Consider the following 21,123-nt stretch of genomic DNA (forward strand, 5'->3'; position numbering starts at 1 on the left):
TTAAATCCAAGCCTCTCACTTGTTAACTCATCAGAGATAAATCCTCCCACAATGCAACAGTTACATTTCAGTGATGTTCACTGACCACCACCTATTTTCCATATACACTGTGGAAGTGAAAAAGGTTAGTTCTACAAGTTATTGTATAGGACTTACAGAACCAGATCCCAGGAAAAGCCTTGACTCAGTGCATGCCAAGGGAGACATTGTAGTAAAAGCATGTTTTTTGTTCCTCCTTTCTTTGGAAAATTTTATCTTTTTCTGGAGCTCTATATTGTATGACTTTTAAACCTCTAAATAAAAAAAAATACTATTTGCATTATTTTTCGTTTTTCATTATTATTGTGGACAACTGGGCTTAACATTTATATATATACTAGTAATACATACTTTTTTATACTTTTAGAATATTTTAAAAGCTTTATTTTATTTCACAAGGTTATAAAGTCCACTATACTGGGGAACAACAAACATTCACCTCTTCTGCGTTGTGCTTTTTTCGATGACCTCATCAACAATAACGCCCCTTCAGCGCGGACTCGTGATCTGATTGGATGAAATCTCATTCGTCTTTACGGTGATTGGACAAAACGGAAATCCCGCCTCACTGTTTTGTGACTGGCACTTTCATGCTAGGTCAGATATGGAGTAAATTGGTCAGGATCAACAAAGTTTTGACGAGAAAATCGTCAGCTCAAAGAATGGACAAGCAATCGGTAGGTCTTTGACAGGGGACATAACTGCAGACATGTTTTGTTAAACAGATTAGTGATGCAGGCAACTTAGTAATCGAAAACCATGGTGATGTGGTGTTAGCTGTCGTGTTAGCTCAATGCCAGTTAACCACTCTAGCTATATTTGTACCTTAACGGCATGCAGAATGAGACACTTAAAATAGTTGTACCGTAATATGTATTCAGTCAGCTATATTTTAATCAGTCTGTGTTTTATTTATTCAATCTATTTAAGATTTGAGCTAAATATAGGTTGTTTAGGTTTCAAAGCTAACAAGCTAACTCTGTTAGCCAAGTGTTAAAGAGCTTCACATGTTCGTGGTGACAGGCGAGTCAAACTTTCTTGTACTATATTTACATGTAAATTTAGATTTAATAAACAAGCTCAGTTTGTTGCAATCTGTAGTTTATGTCTGTATTGCTAACCTCTGACCTCAGTCCCATTCCCCCTTACTAGATGACTTGCAAGCAAATACAATGTCCAATTAATTTCATGTAAATGCGTATAACCTTTCTACATATGTCAAAACTGTCAGTGAAACTCTGTACATAATATAGAAAACAAGAAGTTAATTTTACAATGCCTCACAATCCTGTAATAGTGTTTGATATGAAGTTGTCATAATTTAGTATTAAGAGCTATTATTTTCTCTCTTCTTTACTACAGTTTTTTATGGAGCATAGAGGTGTCTGGGTCTATGGTCTTCAACATTGAGCTCACACATACATAGCTGCATGCTTAGTGCTGAAAGGTAATTTTGCATTTACCTCCAACCACAGCATATCCCCTTACACAATATACTATGAGTTGCATTCTTTTCAGATAAGATTTTGTTAATGTGTTTTTGTATTAACAGGCTGTACAGTGTGCCAGGATGCCGGAGATAGTGCAAAATCAAACAAATAATCCAAAACCGCCACGGTACTGATCAATTCCTGCTTAAAGAGTTTTTTTTTTTCAATGTCAAATTAGTTCTGACTGAACCCAACTGTTCTTTCATTAAATTGATCATTTTTGGGTTGTGTTTGTTTTATAGGTGAAACTTTACAATAAGGTTCTTTTTTATGTTTAAAATACTTAGATTTAATTATGCGTATGTATTTGCTAATCAATAAATTGTGTAATACAGTGTGAATATTTTTATTTATTTTTGTGTGTATTATTAGCTAGGTAGAAGTGTGTTAATGTGGACTGTTATTTCTCATTTACTTGAGTTTAAGTGATATACCATTTATTAATTTTCTGTGAAATGTTAGGCGAAAGAAAAACAAGGAGATTCATAATGCAGGTGAGAAAGTTTTATGGTAAAAACAGTATGAGTGTGAGTAACTGTTCAATTTTTCTTTTTAATATGTAATAAATCTTTTTATAAGTAATATGTTTTTGTATGCTATTCCTTGTTTCCCTTATACATCAGTGGAAAGACATCGTAAAGAGAAAATCAATGCAGGTATAAATCGGATTGGAGAGCTTTTGCCTTGCTCTCAGGCCTTGAAACAGGTAAACGCATGTAATAAATGTGTAAACTAAGCACAATTTTAAAAGCTGTTCTTACAGAGTTCTCAGTCTGTAATATTTTGATTTTCCTTATAGAGTAAAAATATGATTCTGGGAGAGGCTTTTCGTTACATCACTGATCTAAAGCGACAAAGTGATGAAATGCTGCTTAATGGAGGAGACAAAGTCCAAGGTGAGCCATGATCACAAAATTTAATTGTATAGCTTGTGTGAATTTACATATGATGAATTAACATTTTACTTATTGCTTATGGGATATGGTTTCAAGATAAGTATTGAATTTCCAGCCAATGCATTCTTTGTAGGCTTTTGAGCAGTCATTCATTTTGATATCCATGTTAAATTTTTCTCTGCAGCAGAGGAGATAAAGCGCTTACGGCACCAGGTGGAGGACTTGCGCAAGGAAAGCGCTCATTATATTGAGCTCCTCAAAGCTAATGGCATCAATTTCCTTGATGACCCCACTATACACTGGAAAGGGAAGCAGCGCTGTGCAAAAGTAGCCAAAGTCACTCCGACGCACTTAATGTCAAAGGGAATAATCGTATACTCCAATGGCAACAACTGTCCAACAAACAAAATCTCCATTCCACAAAATCCAGTTTCTCATCTTGATAAACAACCGGCAAATGCTGTAACAGTCCAACCATCATGTGATATTACATTAGGCACGGGTCAGACTGTTGGTATTATGAATGGAGCACCAGTCAACAAAGTTTTAGTTACTTCTGCATCTTCCCAAATACCTGTAGCAACTATTATTCCTGCTGTATCCAAGTCATGTCTTACAGTTGTGGAACAATATTCTCCTCTGGCACCTACTACTCCATTAAACCCTCCTATGAATTATATTACTGTTCAAGGTTTATGTCCCCAGCCTGCTGTCAGCACCCCACTCCCTCCACAACTTCAACCAGATAACCCAACCCCCAGTCTCACTTCTGCTACCTGTCCGGCCACGCCTCTCAGACTTCAGCCTATGCTTAACCTATCTTCGCTGCCTCAAGTTGTGATCAGTAACTCAGTTGTTCCTGTTGCTGCAGCCCCCACCATGCTCTCAAAGAATTCTGAAATCCAATCGGTTAGCACTATATTACCAGCAAGCTCTACCCTTCTTAGAACCAGTCCAACTAGTAGCACACAGACTACATGGACAACACTACAACTGGCAGGAAATACAGTGCAACCTGTCTCCCAGGCACTCATCACAGATGGTGCCAGCATTTCACATAACCCTCAGCAACTTTCTGTATGTTCAGTGGGGACAAAACACCTTGAGGAGCCCACTTCTACCCATTTGCAACCACAGGTTCCTGTTCAACTGCAAGCCCCAAATTCAACTTGCATTCCTGTTCAACCATCTGGGCCAAGACCTCCTCAGATATATTCTGCGGTTGTGCCATGCCCTCAGACAGCCATAGCACAACAGTCATCAATTTTATCGGTGCCAAGCATTGTATCCCAAGCTATAGTGGTCCATCAGCCATCTGTTGAAACACAGACAGCACAGTTAACCCACCCACAATCGTCTGTTCGAGTGCAACCTGCATTATTACCAAAACCTCAACTCAGCTCTTCTCTAATGACCACATGTAATCCCAACCGGCAATCTAAAACTCAAGTTCAGCCTGCTCTGCCAACTCAGCCTCATTCTCAACCGACAGTGGTGCCCCAAGCCCAGTCTGCCATTGTGCCTCAACTGCATCTTAGTGTGGTGCCTCAAGCTCAGCCAATCATAAATCCACCAATGCAGCCTGCCCTTGTGCCTCAACCACAAGCTGCCACACTGCCAGTGTTACAGACGATGCAGTTATTGCAGGTGAATTCTGATGAAACACCAGTTGCTGTGACATCCTCTTCTCCAAGTAACTCGCATGTTGTTATTCTGCAACAGGGAAGCTCATGTTCAGCACCACAAGTTCTCAGAGAAGATGTCACTAGTCAGACACCCTGCCAGCACATTGTCATAATTCAGACACCTACTATGACTCCTGCACCACAGAGTCATCACACTGCCATTGTGTCAGCTGCAACCCAGACTTTATCCAGTCAAACGGCCACTTTGAACCCTACTTGTACAGCTGGCATGCAGCCCGCTGCTACAAAGCAGTTGGTACATATTCTTCCACGTCCCTCAAACCAATTGCAAGCACAAGCACCTCAGACTATCACTGTGAATGGACAAGTGTATGTTTTGCAACCTGCAAATTCAGATAAGGGAGACTCTCACTCTGGACAAAGTGTAACTCAGATCCTTCAGCCCACCTGTGAGGAACCCACAGCCAATGTTGCTATGAATTGTTTAGGTGCTCTAACTAGTCTTAGTCAGAGCATTTCAAAGGTCTCAAGTCAAAGCAATGTGCAGATATACACCATTACTCCACCTTCACTCAGTACTGTGCAACCTCTTCCAACGTGTGCTTCAGAAGTCAGCACCCCTACTGAAACCTTTCTTTCTTCCTCTGTCCCTGTACCATCAACTGCTGCTGGCAGTGCAGTTAAAATTCTGCCAAAGAAAGGTTGTAGGACCTCTGGAAATCAAACCAAACAAAATTCAGTCAGGAGAACCAGACTGGTTAAACGTAAGGAACCTAAACCTGGGCGAAGTTTGCGTAGAATTGCTGTCAAGAGTAAGGATTTTGTTGCAGATGATACTTGTTCTGAGTTATCCACTGCAACAACAGGTGTTAATTCTGTAAATTCTTCAAATAAAGATAAGGTTAGTCATGATGTTAATACGCAGAGTACACCTGCCTCCAATAGTGTTATTTCCACATGCAGTAGCCCTGCAATCGTTAGTATCAGTTCCTCCAGTGAAAAATCAGCAGACAGTTCTATCACCGCTTCAGTGAAGGGATCCATTGTCAAGTCCCCAGTTGCTGGTGGAGAAATTTTAAAGACTAAAGCAAAATATATGGATGATGTCAGCATGCAGAACAATATAACAGTTAGCAGTGTATGTTCAGTAAATTCTACTCAGGGTAATGTGGTCGTTTCTACAAATTGTGGCAGGTTGAGTAAAGAAATCTTTACTCCAGATATTGGTCCCCAGCTTAACTGTTCAGTGGTTAGTACTGATATCTTATCACAGTGTAGCTCTGTGGATACTGTTGTAACTATGTCAGATGCACCATCAAAAGTTCATGTTAACTCTTCATGCAGTGCAACATTTTGTAGTGAAACTACTGGTCAGAACAAGGCAAGTAGCAGTAATGTTTGCACCAGTAACGAAGGCAGATTAACAGAATCAAGACCCAGTTTTACAGAGAGATCCACTCTGCTGACCACTGTAACCTCTATCCAAAACAATTCAAAAGTTAAATCTGTTAATTCGCACCCAGTACCAAGTCATATATCCACACTAAGTCAACCATTGGGCAACAGTACTAATTCACTAGAGAGTGGGCCAACAATTTCCATCATGCCAAGTCAGGCCATTTCACAAACACAAGATAAGTTTGCTAGAACAGAAGAGTTGACTGACTCTCCTCAAATTGAGGCATCATTTAGTGTACCCTCAACGTCAACTCCTGGCTCAAACACCTCTATGTCCACTCAACCTGTTCAGCTTCCAGAAACTTCCCGTGTTTCAGACCCTTTCAAGTCCCTAAAACGACCATCCTCAATGAATTTATCAATGTCAACCAATAACCAAGGGAACTGTACAGACTTCAAGCAGCCTGAATCAAATATGAACACACAACCGGTCAAGGATGGACGGTCTGATGGCACCACAGAAAAGGCTGTGACAGAAGGTGCTTTTGCTCAGAAAGTCCATCCACAACAAACATGTTCATTGGAAAATGATTCTTTTGAGCCTCCGCTGGGAACTAACAGACAGACTGATTCACCTCTGGCAGGAGGTTCAGGCGGGAGAGGGTTTTCTGTTGCATCATTGCTTCCAGCAGGCCACAACATCAGTGCCTCTTCAAGTACATTTGGTGCATACACCTTTACTTCTGAACAGGCAGAATTATTAGCAATGGCTGCAAGAGCCATATTTGAACAGGACAGTCCAGGCAAGAGGACTGCTGGATGCAGTGTTGACAACCCAACAAGTACTGCTGCTACAGGGTGGGACCTTCCAAAAATGCAGCCAACTCCTTCTAACAAGGAGATTGTGACTGACCAGCTGGTAAAACTGTCAAAGCAGGCTGAATTACCAATGTCAAAACCATCTCAGGTTTCTACTCGAGTTCCTCCAGGTGAGCCCGCTGGCATCAGACTTCCTCAGAGCATAGCTTACTCACAGTCTCAGCCTAGTCCTGTCACTAGCCTTAATGTTAATAACCTCATCAGACCGAGCTCTAACCAACCTTATCCAGGATCGCCCAATCTTGCACAGCAGGTCTCTGCTCCCTCGTCAGGAGTTCCTGCCATTATGGTGTCTCAGTCTTCCTCACAAGTTCCCCAAACCTGTTCTGGCCCTGCTCAGTCTAATGAATATGCACCTTTAAAGAATGCTCTGATGCGAACACAAATCGGTGTTGGAATGGTTGAACGTCATCAGAAGGAAATGTCAAAAAGATCTGCCCGAGATGACCTTGTTCTTCCAAATAAGCGTTCAAAACCGTGCCCTGCAGGGAATGTTGCAAGAGTAGACATCAAGGCTACAGATCACGTGCAAATGATGATTAATCAGATGCCATCAAGTACTTCTGCAGTTATGCCAAGGAATCACTCTGATGGTGTTGGGGCTCTGTTTTCTGGTAATACATTCATGAGCACTGTGCTCCGCCCTGCAGAAGGACACTGTTCTATTCAGGTGCCAACACATGAACAAACTCAGCCGAGTGTGGTGCACCTGCAGCAAGGACACATACACCATAATGCTCCACAGTCTGGACAGAACTTGGGTGGAAACCCATACCTCAAACATCAACAACAGCAAGAACAAAGACACCTTTACCAGCTTCAGCATCACTTAACACAAACAGAATCTCAGATCCATGGCATTCATCAGAGGAACCTGCTGCCTGACCAGCATGTGCAAAAAAAGAGAGGAGTTGTACGTGGTGGGCAGACAGGACCAAATATTGGTTTGCAGAAGCAACATCATTTGGAAAAGAGTGGGGTGCAGCATCAGCAACAACAGCCTCCTCAGCAACACCAACAGCAACAGCAGCATCAACAACAATCCCAGCAGCATCAACAACAGCAACAGCACCATCAACAGCAGCAATCACAGCAACAGCAGCAAAAGGCACAACAGATTCAACAGCAGCAACAATCACACCAACAACAGCAGCAGCAGATGCCACCACAGAATTCACATTCACGTCATCAGCATCTTCAGCAGCAGATTCAGCAGCAGCACTTTGGGGCTAGACAGGACAAAAACTGTGAGGCTCAACAGGCAGGTCAAAGGGCACATCAAAACAATCATTTGGGTCAGCCGGAGCGTCCACCTGGACAGGATCATGGGGCTATGCAAAGGTTAATGGGGTCTCGTTCAATGGAGCAGCAGTTGACCTCTCAGGCTAGCAATTCATCACGTCAGGAGCGCCACCGTCTCTCTAGTTACTCAGCAGAGGCTCTGATAGGGAAGACTCCTGCTACTGGTGAACAACGTATGGGTGTGCACCTGCAAGCACCTCGAAACAATGCACAAGACCAGTCAGAATTACGAGGCTATGTAGACTCGTCACGTAGTAAAGGTAACATTGCTCATAATTCTCAGAGCAGGCTACCACCTGATCATGCTAATACCACAGACACCCAAAGAATATCAGATTGTGGACCTTTCAAGGCTTTGGCTAGTGTGAATCAGCTAAGTAACTTTGAAGTGCAAGTGTCTCGAAGTGGTGATATGTCCAGTAAGTCTGTACCTCAAATCCAGAGAGGTCCTCAGCAGCAAACAGGATTCAGAATGGGTACAGGGCCTACAGGGGATGTGCGTTCACGTGGGACATATTCAGGTCCGCATTCTGTTGCTCAAGGTGTGCACATTGGAGCAGGACTGACAAGAGAACAAGAGGGATGTCACCAGAGCTTTATGCAAAGTCTTTTGGCACCTCATATTCCTGAACAAAATGTGCACCAAAGGACAGCCCAGGGCTGTACCCCAGGGAGTATAGAATACAACTGTGTTCCTGGGACCTCTGCTGGAGAACTTCAGGCTAAATCTTCTAGTCCTAGTTTGCACCCTGCACAGAAAGCTGCTCCTATACGTCTAGGGGACAACAACAAAGGCCATATTTCTCAGGTCAGTGCAAATTTGCATGGTCCACCTGTGAGAACAGGTCCACCCCATCCCTCAACACCACACAGCAGTTCAGACACAGGACGCACTCAAGGCTCAACCAGGTCTCTCTCTGTTAGTCAACGACCCCATCATATTGGACCAGATCCACAAAGCACAAAGATTCGCCCAGGAGAACGACCCCGGTCAGGCAACTTGAGACCTGGAAATCCCTTTGAACCAGAAAGCTCTTTGCCTCTTCCATCAGGTGGAGGAGTGATCCTTGGCCGTACAACAACAGGAAGTGAAGCTAGACGAAGTAGCATTGTGCGCTTCATGGCAGATAGTGCACAGGTCAGCAGTGACAACAGTTTGGTGTCTGATCGCTGTGCTGTGTCTGATCTCACCCAGAACTTTGGCTTTCCTTTCATTGCTGAAGGAGGAATGAACCCACCACCTCCCATAAATGCCAATGCATCATTCATCCCACCGGTCACACAGTCCAGTGCCTCTCGTACCCCAGCCCTCCTTCCCGTGGAACCTCAGAACAGTCTGCCTTCATTTTACCCCTCATATTCCCCTGCAGCTCATCCTAGCCTTCCAAGTGAAATTCCTTTACAGTATTTCCCTAACCAGATGTTTACAAGTCCAACCACCGACAAGAGCGGCAGTGCACCCCTGAACAATCGCTTCGGTTCTATTCTTTCTCCCCCGCGACCTGTGGGCTTTGCACAGGCCAGCTTCCCACTTCTCACAGATATGCCAATGCCAATTGCAAACTCTTCAGGCATCACACCTCATTTATCCAACTTCAACCTGACCTCTTTGTTCCCTGAAATTGCCACAGCAATGCCTCCGGATGGCTCCTCTATGCCAATGTCACCTTTATTGTCTCTTACCAACACTACTTCCTCAGACTCAAATAAACAATCTAATCGCCCAGCCCACAACATCAGTCATATCCTGGGACATGATGGGACCTCTGCGGTTTAAGATAACAAAAATTATGAACGCTTGAGTATTTCTGAGAATTTTATTGCCCTCACCTTGCTGTAGATTTTGTAGTAGATGGCCATGATGTAAAGGCTTTTAATTCCTCAAAGAAAAATAAAGCGTGTAATGTTCTCAGGTCCCAAGTCAGGATCACCATGTGAGGAAAGTAAAATATTTCATTATGTTTGTTAGCCTTTAGTAGGTTTCCTTTTTTTGATGTTGTTTTTTTACAAATGAGGCAGATAGTTGCTGATAGTTTGGTCTGTCATGGTTCTACATGATGTATAACTTGTCTTTATTTTTCTCAAGAACAGCTCCCATTGTTTAATAGAAAAATTCATGTGTCTCTTTACACTGTAGCAACAATAATTAAATGTTACAGCAAAAAAAGTTTAGAATTTTGCATTTAATGCTACAGTAGATATATCTGAGCTGTTTTGTAAAGTTTGAGTTGTTTTTCAAATGTTTATTAATATTTTCCTCCTTAAATTCTTTTCCTGCATAATATCATTCCAGAAGATTTTTTGCTTATTTATGAAAATGGATGTGTGGTCTGTAGATATTTGTAAAAAATAAAAAGCTATTAAAGTTTTTATCTAATCTAAGAAGTTGAGATGTTTTTTTTCTCACTGATATCTTGTTTTAGCATGGTAAATCCACCAGATGTCAGTGCCTTTCAATGATTGTCATACCTCTGTAGTTTTGTTTCCAAAACAAAAGTTTTCTGCACAGTCAAAGGGATAGTTCACTTGGAAATTAATTTTGATATGTTTTAGCTTACCTCAAGGGCATCCAAGATGTAGGTGTCTTTGTTTCCACAGCATTTTAAATTTTGACATTTTTTGGTCAAACCGTTGTTGTCTTTCAGTCATATAATGGAGGTCTATGGGGATCTCCTAAAAGAGCATGCACAGAGAAGTCCAAATTAAACAAGATTTAATGACTCGTAAATGTAAGTACACACTGATGGCCTAAGACACGAAACAAGAGGTTTGTGTGAGAAAACGAACAGTATTTATATCGTTTTTACCTCTTGTTAACAGCCGTCGAACAGATCTGAATCAGGCTACGTCCACATTAATCCGGATACATTTGAAAACGGGGTTTTCGTTTAAAAACGCTCTCCGTCCACACTAGTGTTTTCAGGCGTTTTCTAACGTTTCAGTGTGGATGAGAAACTTCTAAATACACTTTACTGCGCATGCGTGAAACTTCACAAAAGCTTACTGAGACGTTACAGAGGGGGAAATAAATAATAAAGTTATCGCGCAATTCTTCTAACGGGATCATTTTATTTAGCAAAATATCTCACCATCACTGATGCACCCAGGTCGCATTCAGTCACCATATTTGGTCTAAAACGCAACTTCTGTTTTGCCGCAGGACAGCAAACGTGAGTACATCTGTCATCTTTGCAGTACTGTGCTATGAACAGCACATATTAAGTAACATAGAAAGTAACATATTTTAGCAACAGTGTAAAAATGAATAACACATATAACAGGCACAATACCGATAAACATGGATCACATGACTAAACTTACATCATCGTTTTGAAATACCTCCGGTTTCACTGTCCACACTACAACGCGAAAACGGCGTTTTCAAATGTATCCACTTTGGAGAGCGTTTTCCAAACGATACGTTTTTGGTGACTTAAAACGGCGTCTCAGTGTGGACGGAAGGCCAAAACGGAGAGAAAAATATACGTTTTCAAACGAAAACGTATTAGTGTGGACATGGCCTCAGATACCGAACTGAACCGTCTCCAGAGTTTACGCCGGAAGTGATTTCTCGCGCATCTACGTGACTACGTCGCGCATTGTTTACGCGGAGATTTCGGAAGTTTTACCTTTCACTAAACATATTTAGATATATCGAAATCGTCTTCCATTGCGATTTCCCTTATATCTAAATATGTTTAGTGAAAGGTAAAACTTAGGCCATCAGTGTGTACATTCACGAGTCATTAAATCAGTTTAATTTTGACTTCTCTGTGCATACTCTAGTTTGAGATGAACCGAGGGAGTACCCCGTTTACCTCCAGTGCATGACAGACAGACAACAACGGTTTGACCGAAAAATGTCAAAATTTAAAACTGTGGAAACAAAGACACCTACATCTTGGATGCCCAAAGTGAATTATCCCTTTAACAATTTAAATCACAAAATTAAAATGTATCAATTTCTTTACCTAGATAATTGTACATTTCCTTTCTAGCATTTGGACTAGCCTTTGATATTTTTACACGAACTTACACTTTATCTTAATTTTGTAATTTAGTTTACAAACCGTGTTGGTGCCCTAGATGGACAATAGACAGGGATAAATATTTGTGTGGAGGTTATGTTGATCTTCATGTTATGAATGTCCGTTGGGCCTGACTAAAATATGCAATTTGGCAACATTTGATTATATCAGAATTATAAGTAACAATGGAAAAACATACATGATATATTCTACACCAACCATGCGCAAACAGGGTAGCCTATGCCTTCAGATATGCTATTAAACGCACAAACATAAAAGAAAAAACGATGACAACAGGAAATATGATTTCTTTAGCTTTATTTACAGGCAATAGAGCTCAATCCATGTAACCATGCAGCTACACTTCTAAAATATGTTAGAGATTGATCGTTTCCTTCATGTTTCATGTTTACAACAGTGGGAAGAAGCTAATACTGACGCAGGGGAACTGCAGGTCTCCAAAAGTAAAAGTACAACTATACAAGCTGACTACATCAAACCAGTTTAGAGTATAAAAATGAGCATATTCCAGGTAGGCGTGTTTATTTTAAGAATGTCTCACATCCAGGCTGCTGAGAAAAAAAAACTACAATATGGTCTCTTTATCATAATCTATATTACTACGCACAGAAAGCATATACTTTGCATATATTTGTTAACGTCTTTGTTAATGATGAAAATAGATAAATCTTAGTAACAAATGTACAATCTGTAACACACTGTATCTCCATTCAAAAACCCTTACAACTGAGGATTCACCTGGAACAAGTTACAATCAAAAAGTTATAAAACTGCTTATTTGTTGTGTGTATCTAAGTGTTAAAACCAACAGTAGCATCTACATGCCATAAAGCTATTAAATGTTTGTGGATACAATATACTCTGCATAAAATATGTATGCATATAAGGAGTACATATACACTATATTGCCAAAAGTTTAGGGAAGTACGCCTTTACATGCACATGACCTTTAATGAGACCCTATTCTTAATCCGTAGGGTTTTAATATGGAGTTGTCCCACCCTTTGCAGATATAACAGTTTCAACCCTTCTGGGAAGGTTTCACAAAAGGTTTGTTTATGGGAATTTCAGACCATTCTTCTAGAAGCACATTTGTGAGGTCAGACACTGATGTTGGATGAGAAGGCATGGCTTGCAGACTCATCTCTAATGTATCCCAAAGGTGTTCTGTCGGGTTGCGGTCAAGTTCCTCCACATCAAACTTGTTCATCCAGCACTGATGCGCAGTCATGTTGGAAAAGGAAAGGACCATCCCCAAACTGTTCCCACAAAGTTAAAAGCATGAAATTGTACTTTACACATGGCACAATACAATCAGGCAAGTACCGTTCTCCTGGAAACCGCCAAACCCAGACTCGTCCATCAGATTGCCAGACAGAGAGAAGAGAATACGTTTCCACTGCTCTAGAGTCCAGTAGCGGCATGCTTTACACCACTGCATCCCACGCTTTGAATTGCACTTGGTGATGTAAGGCTTGGACGCAGCTGCTCGGAAACCCATTCCATGAAGCTCTCTACAAAGTGTTCTTGATCTTAGTCTAAAGTTTGGAGGTATGTAGCAATAGACTCTGCAGAAACTTGGCGACTACTAGTCTGGAGGCCCAGGTGCTTGATTTTATACAACTGTGGCCATGGAAGTGATTGGAACACCTCAATTATCTGGAGGGGTGTCCCAATACTTTTGGCAATATAGTGTAGATAGGCGTACAAATAATTTTAAAAGTCAATTGTCCCAAAGCATTGCAAAGTTACAACATTCTTAATGAATGGATCATTATCATAATGCCCTAAAAGCATTACATTTCCCACCAGCAGTACTTCAAACATCAAGAGATGCTTGCCAGTGGAAAACCTGGAGCTTATTACTGATACTGTCTGTATGATGTTGAGGTGTCAGGTTGTTCCTATCTCACATAAGGATCAATTATACAGCATACTTATAAAAAATATCCTGGTGGTAACAGACAAACATACCAAAATATGTATAACATCTGATATAAACAACCAATATATACATTCTTTAAAAAAATGTACTATGTACAAACACATAAATATATAAATATAGCATCTGTTATACAAAAATAAATATTTTCTCCCTCCCTCTTTTTTTCTAAGGTTTCATCCATCTTTTGAATCATCCCTGGTCCCTTGTTCCTCAAGCTGTTTTATGTTCTGTGTTGTTCCCACTTCCTGTTGCTCAGCATATAGGAGCAACTGATTTATGCCCGCATCAACTGTTGTTGACAGGGGCAAGTCTGTGAGGAGAAATGCATTCAGATTACTCATCTACTCTAATAAAAAATACTAGGTGTATTTTCAAATGCTAAATTTGATCGTGTTTGACAATTCACACCCCCTGCATAGTTATCAATTATATGCATTTAATTCAATAATTAACGTACAACAATTTTTTCTATAACAATCTAAAAAGAAGAGTGGTGAGCGTGTGTAGCTGCAGGGTGTCATATAGTATTAATTCATTCACCTTAATTAATTTTGTCTCATTTTAAAATTAGTTATTTTTGACAATGCCTTTGTTGTAACAAAATAATCAAACGCACCAGCAGTGACCTCTTCCAAATGAACTGCTTCAGTGAGGGAGTGATCGGCCTGTGTGGAGTCAGGACTCTGAGATGGATGGGTAGGTCCCGATAAGCTGAGGACCTGCAAGGGGGAACCATCAGACACATAGCATCCCTCTTCAGGACAACCGGACACCCTAAAAGTAAGAAAAAAAGACTAAGTTCAAATTTATTTTCTGGGTTTCCCTAAAAAAAACTTAAATGTCACAGTGTAACAGTCACCATGAAACAGCATTCACAACCCATTTTGACTCCATAACATGACAAATAATCAATATTCAATGATGAACAAAAATGTAGGACAGGACTTGTTTTTATGTATGAGGAAATTTGTCAGATCAAAAGCACGTATGTTGCTTTTTTATTGTATCTCTCCTTAAGTGTGTAATACAGCTGTTTGTGCATGTAAATGATCCGTAAAGTAACAAAGCACACCCAATGGAGTTCATCTCTCCAACAGAAAACACTTGCTGCCTCATTTGTATTCTTGCCGAATTTGCTGCGTCACACATTTGCATACTCCCCGCCAACTTGCTGCTTTGGCCCGCCCTCAAAGAACAAGTTGGCTGATTTCGCTTTGTCGCCTTTTCGTACTCATGAAGTCTCAGCAGCAGAAACTCGATTATGGTAAGTGGTTGACCAATTACAACAGACTAGGCCAGCTGACCAATCAGAGCAGACTGAGCTTTTCAGAAAGATGGGTTTTAAAGAGATTCAATCTAAAACAGAGAATCAGCAATGTACATTATGAGACAAATTTTCTTTTAACCGGGTCCTAGTTTCAAAGTCAGGGCTTGGATTAAGCTTCAAAGGGGTGATTTCTATAATAAAATGAAGCAATAGTACAATTCTTACCCGTTACAGTAATTGTGGATACGTGGTTGCTGATTGGGAAGTTTCTGAGGTAACAATGCATCACACTCCAACTCATTGTCAGCATCCTCCTACAAAAGAGACAAGAGATTGAACATCAACACAATACAATACTTTCCTTTGCTGACCTAATACAGCAACCCCCAAGAAGTTTATTACTGTGCTGAACATCACAAAACATTCAAGGTCAAAGTGAAAACTTACCCAGTGTCCAGGAAGGCGCTGTGTAGTGTATTTCCCATTGGGAATGTATTCTCCTTTAGGAGCGTAGACAGTGTGGGCAGATGTCAGGTGGGGGTCTACAGGACAAGGCCGACCAAGAGCCAATCCTTGCAGGGGGACCATGGTGTACTGGCATGGAGAAACTGTAGCTGCCAACGCTGGAAAGCGCATGTCTAAAGTTTGTTCTGAAATAACAGGGTTCCTTGTCTTAGCATATCTTTGAATAACTAATGACGATCTTTGACTGTTTTAATGTTTCTAAAACGGCACTCACTTTGTTTGGCCCAGACTCTCCACAGACAGATTGGGATGAAAGCTACGATGATGAAAACGAATGCTCCGAGTACCACACCCACAATGAGGTAAGGCAGATCACCAGGCCGAGGAACAGGGTTTCCTGAATGGACGGGTCTGGACGATGAGGTCTCTGGAGGTGTGGTCCTCTGGTGAAGGCGAGCTGTAAGTACACACAGATGTTCACACTTAAGATCTGTGTTGTCAGGAGAGATCTTTGTTCTAGAAAATGGCTGAGGTGTGGTGAATCTGAGGAAAAGGAAACGAACCTTTAGTTTCTAAAATGACAACATTTCCGAACTCGCTCTCGCCCCCTTCGTTGAAACACTGCATCTTTATGTCATAAGCCGTCTCAGGCTGTAGGTCAGTAATGGAGTGCCAGTAGCGGTCACCTAAAAAGAGCGCCAGACCATTACATTTTATATTGCTTTAATATATAGTTAAGAAATGAAAAAAATAAAAGGAAGGACATGACTAACCTTCCACTATATCCTTTTTGTAGTCACTGTCATTGTCGCTATCGGTGGGTCGGTAGAAGATGTAGAAGCCATAAATGGGGGTGTTATTGACTGGTGTGTACTGCAGAGAGAAAATAAATATTTATTTCAAGGTCTGATTATCGTGTGACAACAAACAGGTCGTATTTCTTGAATTTGACAATGTAAAAATGTTTAGTGAGGAAGTGCTTACCGTCCATTTCAGGATGACTGTGGTCTCATTAATGGCTTCATTGTAAGTGATGTAGGGTCCGTCGATGGGACGTCGGTTTGGTGGACCACTGCCCACCACTGTGTAGGCTTTAGAGGGAGCGCTTGCTGGACTCTCTCCCAACACGTTAACAGCCAAAACTCTGAACTTGTATGATGTTCCTGCGATGCAATGGAAAGAACAAGAAATAAGTCAGCTGACTCAAGTGAAACTCAACAGGTTTTTAAGATCATGGGAAACATGGGTTTGTAAACTAATTAGGAAAAGTTACTTTTTTTTTATGTGCAACTAAAGTTTCATTTAAAAAATGAGTTAAAGTTCACCCAAAAGTGAAAATTCTGCCAATAATTACCCTTGTATGGTTTCAAACCCGTAAGACTTGCTTGAGCTTCCATTTACCACAAATGCTGTGTGAGTTTATGAATGTTTATATGTGAATAAAATCCTAAATTCAATCTGTTCATGATATAAAGTGATTGTGTCTCTTCAGAAAATTTGGAACAAACCGCTCAATTCATGTGAATTTGTTTTATTATCTCTTTATGAACATTTTAAAGCATCAAAGTTGTAGTTGTGTAACTGCCAATGGAGGCACAGAAAGCTCTTTTTGGGTGAACAATCGCTTTAAAAGGTTTTTGTTATTACATTCAACTACCTTTTAAAACAAATTAAATATACAGATTTATTTGACAATTTTAAAGCAATATATTAGTGTGACACTCCTGATTCACCACATTTTTGTCATACCATATTATCAGAATGATAGTACTACTTATGTGAAGATGATCTAAATCTAACCTTTCTCCAGGCCTGTTATCTCGACGGAGAGGCGAGAGGGAGGGATATTGTTTACAGCCACCTCCCACTCTCCACTGCCTTTCTTCAATTTCTTGTACTCCACACGGAATGACTGGATGGGGAATCCACGGTTCCCGCGAGGGATCCACGTCACATAGGCCGAGGTCTCGGTGGCCATGGAAACAGTGGGTCTGTCTGGAGCTTCTGGAGCTGAAAAGACAAAAAAAAAAAAAGTTATGTCAGCATAATAATCATAATATTATTAATCAGAACAATTAATGGTACACATTTTAGCTATATTTAATGTTACAGTTCCTCAGTACTTTACTGCAGCCTTAAAGAACTACAGCAAACTAATTATAGGGGCAAACGTATACTCACGTGTGAGACGAGGTGGCTCATCTGGTGTTTTTGGAGGACCTGCGGCTCCTCCTCTACGCCCTGCAGACCAAAATTAAAGAGAAACTTTAATTCACCATTTCACTGTTTTTTTCATACTACAACTCATATATTTAAAAAAGTGTAATTTGTTACACAACTCTCTGAATAAATTATTCTGATTGGTCAATCATTCTGAGGCTAAATATTTTTGTATAATGACCACTAAATTACCTTTTTATAATAAATTAAATAAACAGTTTTTATATATACATATTTATTTGTCAATTTTAAGTGATTTATTAATCTAGTTACATTTGCTCTTTTACATATCTCTTGATTATGGATCCTGAATGGACAATCATGGCATTCTGCAGTGAAATATGATTGCTAATGCTACTAAAGCATAACTTGGAAAAAAAAAAAAAAAAACAGTTTTGAATATTCATATTTATTTGTCAATTTTAATAGAGATTTTTTTACTGTAACATTTAACAGGATTTTTAAGCAATAAACAGTTGAAATATGTCTCTTTTTCATTATGATTAATTTTATTTACAATTTATATATATTTCTTATAAATAAATTGATAATTGCTCTTTTTCATACTAATATCTCTGAAATACTTAATTCTGATTGGTCAATCATGACATTATTTGTTGGTCAAATTAATCGCAAACCGCAATCGCAAAGTTGTTATAACTTAAGTAGAAAAGTATTATGTGGGATAAAATGGGTCATTATAGAAAAATATTTTTTTTTTCACAACCTAAACATTTGGGTTGTGACCTTAAGTTTATTTAACATTAGAAACACAAATTTTCAAATGTTGATGCAGAAAGGGTAATCTTAAAGTAGCAGTATGGCTTTACATTTGCCTGTTCTAAAAGTCATCATCGCGGGCTGCCCAAGTCCAGCGCAGTTCTTAGCGGCCATCTCCACTTCATAGAGGCTGGCAGGCAGCAGTTTAGTAAGAGTCAGTTTGTGCTGGAAGCCTGAAATAGTGTTAGTGGTCCACTCTCCAGGAGATTCTCCAGCCTGCCAGACAGAAATATACACACAATGAATCAGAGGAGTAGAATGACATGACAAACATACTGTAGAGTGAAACGAGGCAGATCACACTGTACACGTGAACTGGGCAGTGTTGTACCTTTCTGTACTTGACAACATACTCCAGCACAGGCGCTCCTCCATCATGACGGGGTTTCCAGGTGAGTTCATAGTAGTCGGCCTTTCCTGTGCGTGGCTGACTCAGGATGACTGGAGCTTCAGCGGGAGAGACTCTGACCTCGGAGCAGTCGAAAGGCAGCACTGCACTGGTGGCCACAGGCTTTAAAGGTGGCTGTTCCCGCAGCACTTTATCTGGGCTCATCGGTCGAATCATGGGCAGCTTACCTGACCGTGAGGGCACTGAAATAAAATAAAAATGAATGAATTCATTAAAACAAAAACATGATTTATATTATATAGAAATGGGTTATAAATCAATAATAATAAAATTGAACAACAATTATTATTATAATTATTGTTATTCCCTTTTATTAACTACAACTATTATTATTATTAATAATAAAAAGACAGTGATATTGACATTTACATTAAGCATTCAGAAGTTGCTTTCCCTGAGAATCAAATATTATGATAAGTATTTTCATTTTTAACATTTTTATTGAAGTGTTTTATACCTGTTGGGACAGTGAGAAGTCTTATGGCTGCCTGTGAGCTGCCCACACCATTCTCCGCCATGCACTGGTACATGCCATCGTCCTGCGGCCCGACGTGGAGCACGCGCAGCATCTGGGAGGACAGCCGATGGCGTGGTGATTGGCTTAGGGGCTGAGCATTGTGGAGCCACACCACAGTGGGAGTGGGCTTTCCACTCACTTGACAGCTGAAACGCACCGTGTCGCCCCAAGCAATGTCTTGCTGCTGTAGATCGACACGCACCTGAGGAGGTTCTGAAAGACCAATTGTGTAAAACATCAAAAAATGTTGAAAAGCATAAACCAACAAGCATTTGGATGGTTTAACAGCACAAAACATGAGTGCTGTTTGTGATGGCATGCTGCTGCAAAGGAGTCTGGGATAGGTGTTGTCTCACCCTCTCCAAAAACTTGATGGTTGGATGCTAGTGAATCAACTCGAGCTCATTAGAGCAACAGCCAGAGCGGCTTAATTAATCACAGCTGCCGTGAGACGAGCCCACAAAAACAACCTCATCAAGGTCTCAGAAACTCAATCCTACACACACACTCTCTTTCTGTTCAGTAAATATACTGTGGGTTCTTTTAGATGCTTATTATCACATTTATTCACTAAAGCCCTCTGGTTCTGATGCATTGAGTTACGATTCTTACATTGAAGCAGGATTAAATGACTGGAAACTGAAATTTCCACACACGTAAAATGTTCCATCACTGCCCTGGTTCCTGCTTTTCAAACCCCACTTCACTTGAACAAATAATCAAATAAATAACCCAAGGGCCACTAGCCAGATGGTGTTCTGCCAGTTTAACATTTACAACAAATAAAAATGTTTTTTAAGAACCATGAATTTGAACAATATACAGTTATTAGAGCAATTGTACAATATTTTAAATGGATAGAAAAAACTAAAAAAATCCTACTCACCAAACACCTGCACGTCGTACAGCACCCTAGCAGAACTCACAGAGTCAAAGCCGTTATCAGCGTTACACACGTAAGTGCCCGAGTCGCTCTCGCTTGCTGCATCAATTAACAAGTTGCTCAGTAAGAAGCGGGTGTTGTTGAGATTTCGCAAGTCCAGACCGTCCTTAGCCCATGTGACCTGTGGAGTGGGAATACCGCTGGCCACACACTCAAGGACAAGTCGCTGGCCTTTGTTCACCATAATGGACCGAGATGCAGGTGGATAGATGATACGTGCGGCCTCAGATGTTGAACCTAGACAAGATAATACGTGTCAATTTTATGTCAACAAAATGGACAGAATGTGTTCATTTTACGCTTTGTGTTCACTTACGTCGTATTCGGAGACGATCGGTAGAGGTGGAGGTTTTAACTTCCTGGGTGACAGGGTTGTAAGCAGCACATATATAGGGACCCTCATCGTCCTGTGTAGCATTAGCTATTTGAAGGTTTCCTGATGGCATGATCAGGTAATTCCCTAGGAGAAAAAAAAAATAAAAAAAATCAAAGAACAAATGATTAGCATCTTTAGGCCAGGCTAGTACTTTTCAACAGAATCTAATTTAGAAATCTAGAACATTCCTTAAGGTAATTTCCTAAAATCTAAGCTGTGATCTTCACCATCATTAAACTGAATATCTGAACAGGTAATTGCAAGAAAGACAATCATGCTAACAGGCAGCGCTTTGTTGAGTGGACAAGACCAGACAACACGCAAAGACTTGATGTCTCTCAACAAGACAAGAGCTACCAAACACTTAAATACCAGAATCGGCTTGTGTGCATTTAAAAAATGTGAATAAATTGAAACAAATCATATTTGCATTAAAATGATGTGGCTCGTAATGATTAATGATGAATACAGTGTGCTTAAATTTTAGCCATAAATCAGAAGA

The 21,123-nt window shown here is 40.4% G+C and overlaps 2 protein-coding genes across 3 annotated transcripts in view; one reads left to right on the top strand and one right to left on the bottom strand.

The window, feature by feature from the left end:
* Positions 1 to 607: 607 nt before the first annotated feature.
* usf3 (upstream transcription factor family member 3) lies at positions 608 to 10,027 on the top strand. Its single transcript, XM_039666991.2, has 7 exons — positions 608 to 716; positions 1,402 to 1,486; positions 1,592 to 1,656; positions 1,992 to 2,023; positions 2,153 to 2,235; positions 2,329 to 2,425; positions 2,610 to 10,027. The coding sequence occupies exons 3-7, from the start codon at positions 1,610 to 1,612 to the stop codon at positions 9,425 to 9,427; spliced, it is 7,077 nt and encodes a 2,358-aa protein (XP_039522925.2). The 5' UTR covers positions 608 to 716; positions 1,402 to 1,486; positions 1,592 to 1,609; the 3' UTR covers positions 9,428 to 10,027.
* Positions 10,028 to 11,979: 1,952 nt separating this feature from the next.
* boc (BOC cell adhesion associated, oncogene regulated) overlaps positions 11,980 to 21,123 on the bottom strand; it is a 44,074-nt gene continuing 34,930 nt past the window's right edge. For both annotated transcript variants that reach the window (XM_089125968.1, XM_039666992.2), the window contains exons 5-19: positions 20,562 to 20,705; positions 20,189 to 20,482; positions 19,243 to 19,515; positions 18,708 to 18,967; positions 18,427 to 18,592; positions 17,558 to 17,617; positions 17,177 to 17,386; positions 16,361 to 16,539; positions 16,150 to 16,249; positions 15,940 to 16,062; positions 15,651 to 15,833; positions 15,359 to 15,561; positions 15,137 to 15,225; positions 14,261 to 14,418; positions 11,980 to 13,954 (exon numbers count right to left, since the gene is read on the bottom strand). In XM_089125968.1, the coding sequence (XP_088982094.1) occupies positions 13,818 to 13,954; positions 14,261 to 14,418; positions 15,137 to 15,225; positions 15,359 to 15,561; positions 15,651 to 15,833; positions 15,940 to 16,062; positions 16,150 to 16,249; positions 16,361 to 16,539; positions 17,177 to 17,386; positions 17,558 to 17,617; positions 18,427 to 18,592; positions 18,708 to 18,967; positions 19,243 to 19,515; positions 20,189 to 20,482; positions 20,562 to 20,705 (2,579 nt within the window). In that variant the 3' untranslated portion in view covers positions 11,980 to 13,817. The remainder of the gene's footprint in view (positions 13,955 to 14,260; positions 14,419 to 15,136; positions 15,226 to 15,358; positions 15,562 to 15,650; positions 15,834 to 15,939; positions 16,063 to 16,149; positions 16,250 to 16,360; positions 16,540 to 17,176; positions 17,387 to 17,557; positions 17,618 to 18,426; positions 18,593 to 18,707; positions 18,968 to 19,242; positions 19,516 to 20,188; positions 20,483 to 20,561; positions 20,706 to 21,123) is intronic.

This window comes from Pimephales promelas, chromosome 22 (genome assembly GCF_988280905.1).
Source record: "Pimephales promelas chromosome 22, fPimPro1.hap1.1, whole genome shotgun sequence".
In the NCBI taxonomy this organism is placed as follows: domain Eukaryota; kingdom Metazoa; phylum Chordata; class Actinopteri; order Cypriniformes; family Leuciscidae; genus Pimephales; species Pimephales promelas.

Bases quoted from the DNA above. Each gene is read 5' to 3' on its own strand.
- usf3 (XM_039666991.2), top strand. From the start codon at position 1,610: ATGCCGGAGATAGTGCAAAATCAAACAAATAATCCAAAACCGCCACG. The intron at 1,657-1,991 runs GTACTGATCAAT...GTGAAATGTTAG, and splicing joins AATAATCCAAAACCGCCACG to GCGAAAGAAAAACAAGGAGA. The intron at 2,236-2,328 runs GTAAACGCATGT...TTTTCCTTATAG, and splicing joins GCTCTCAGGCCTTGAAACAG to AGTAAAAATATGATTCTGGG.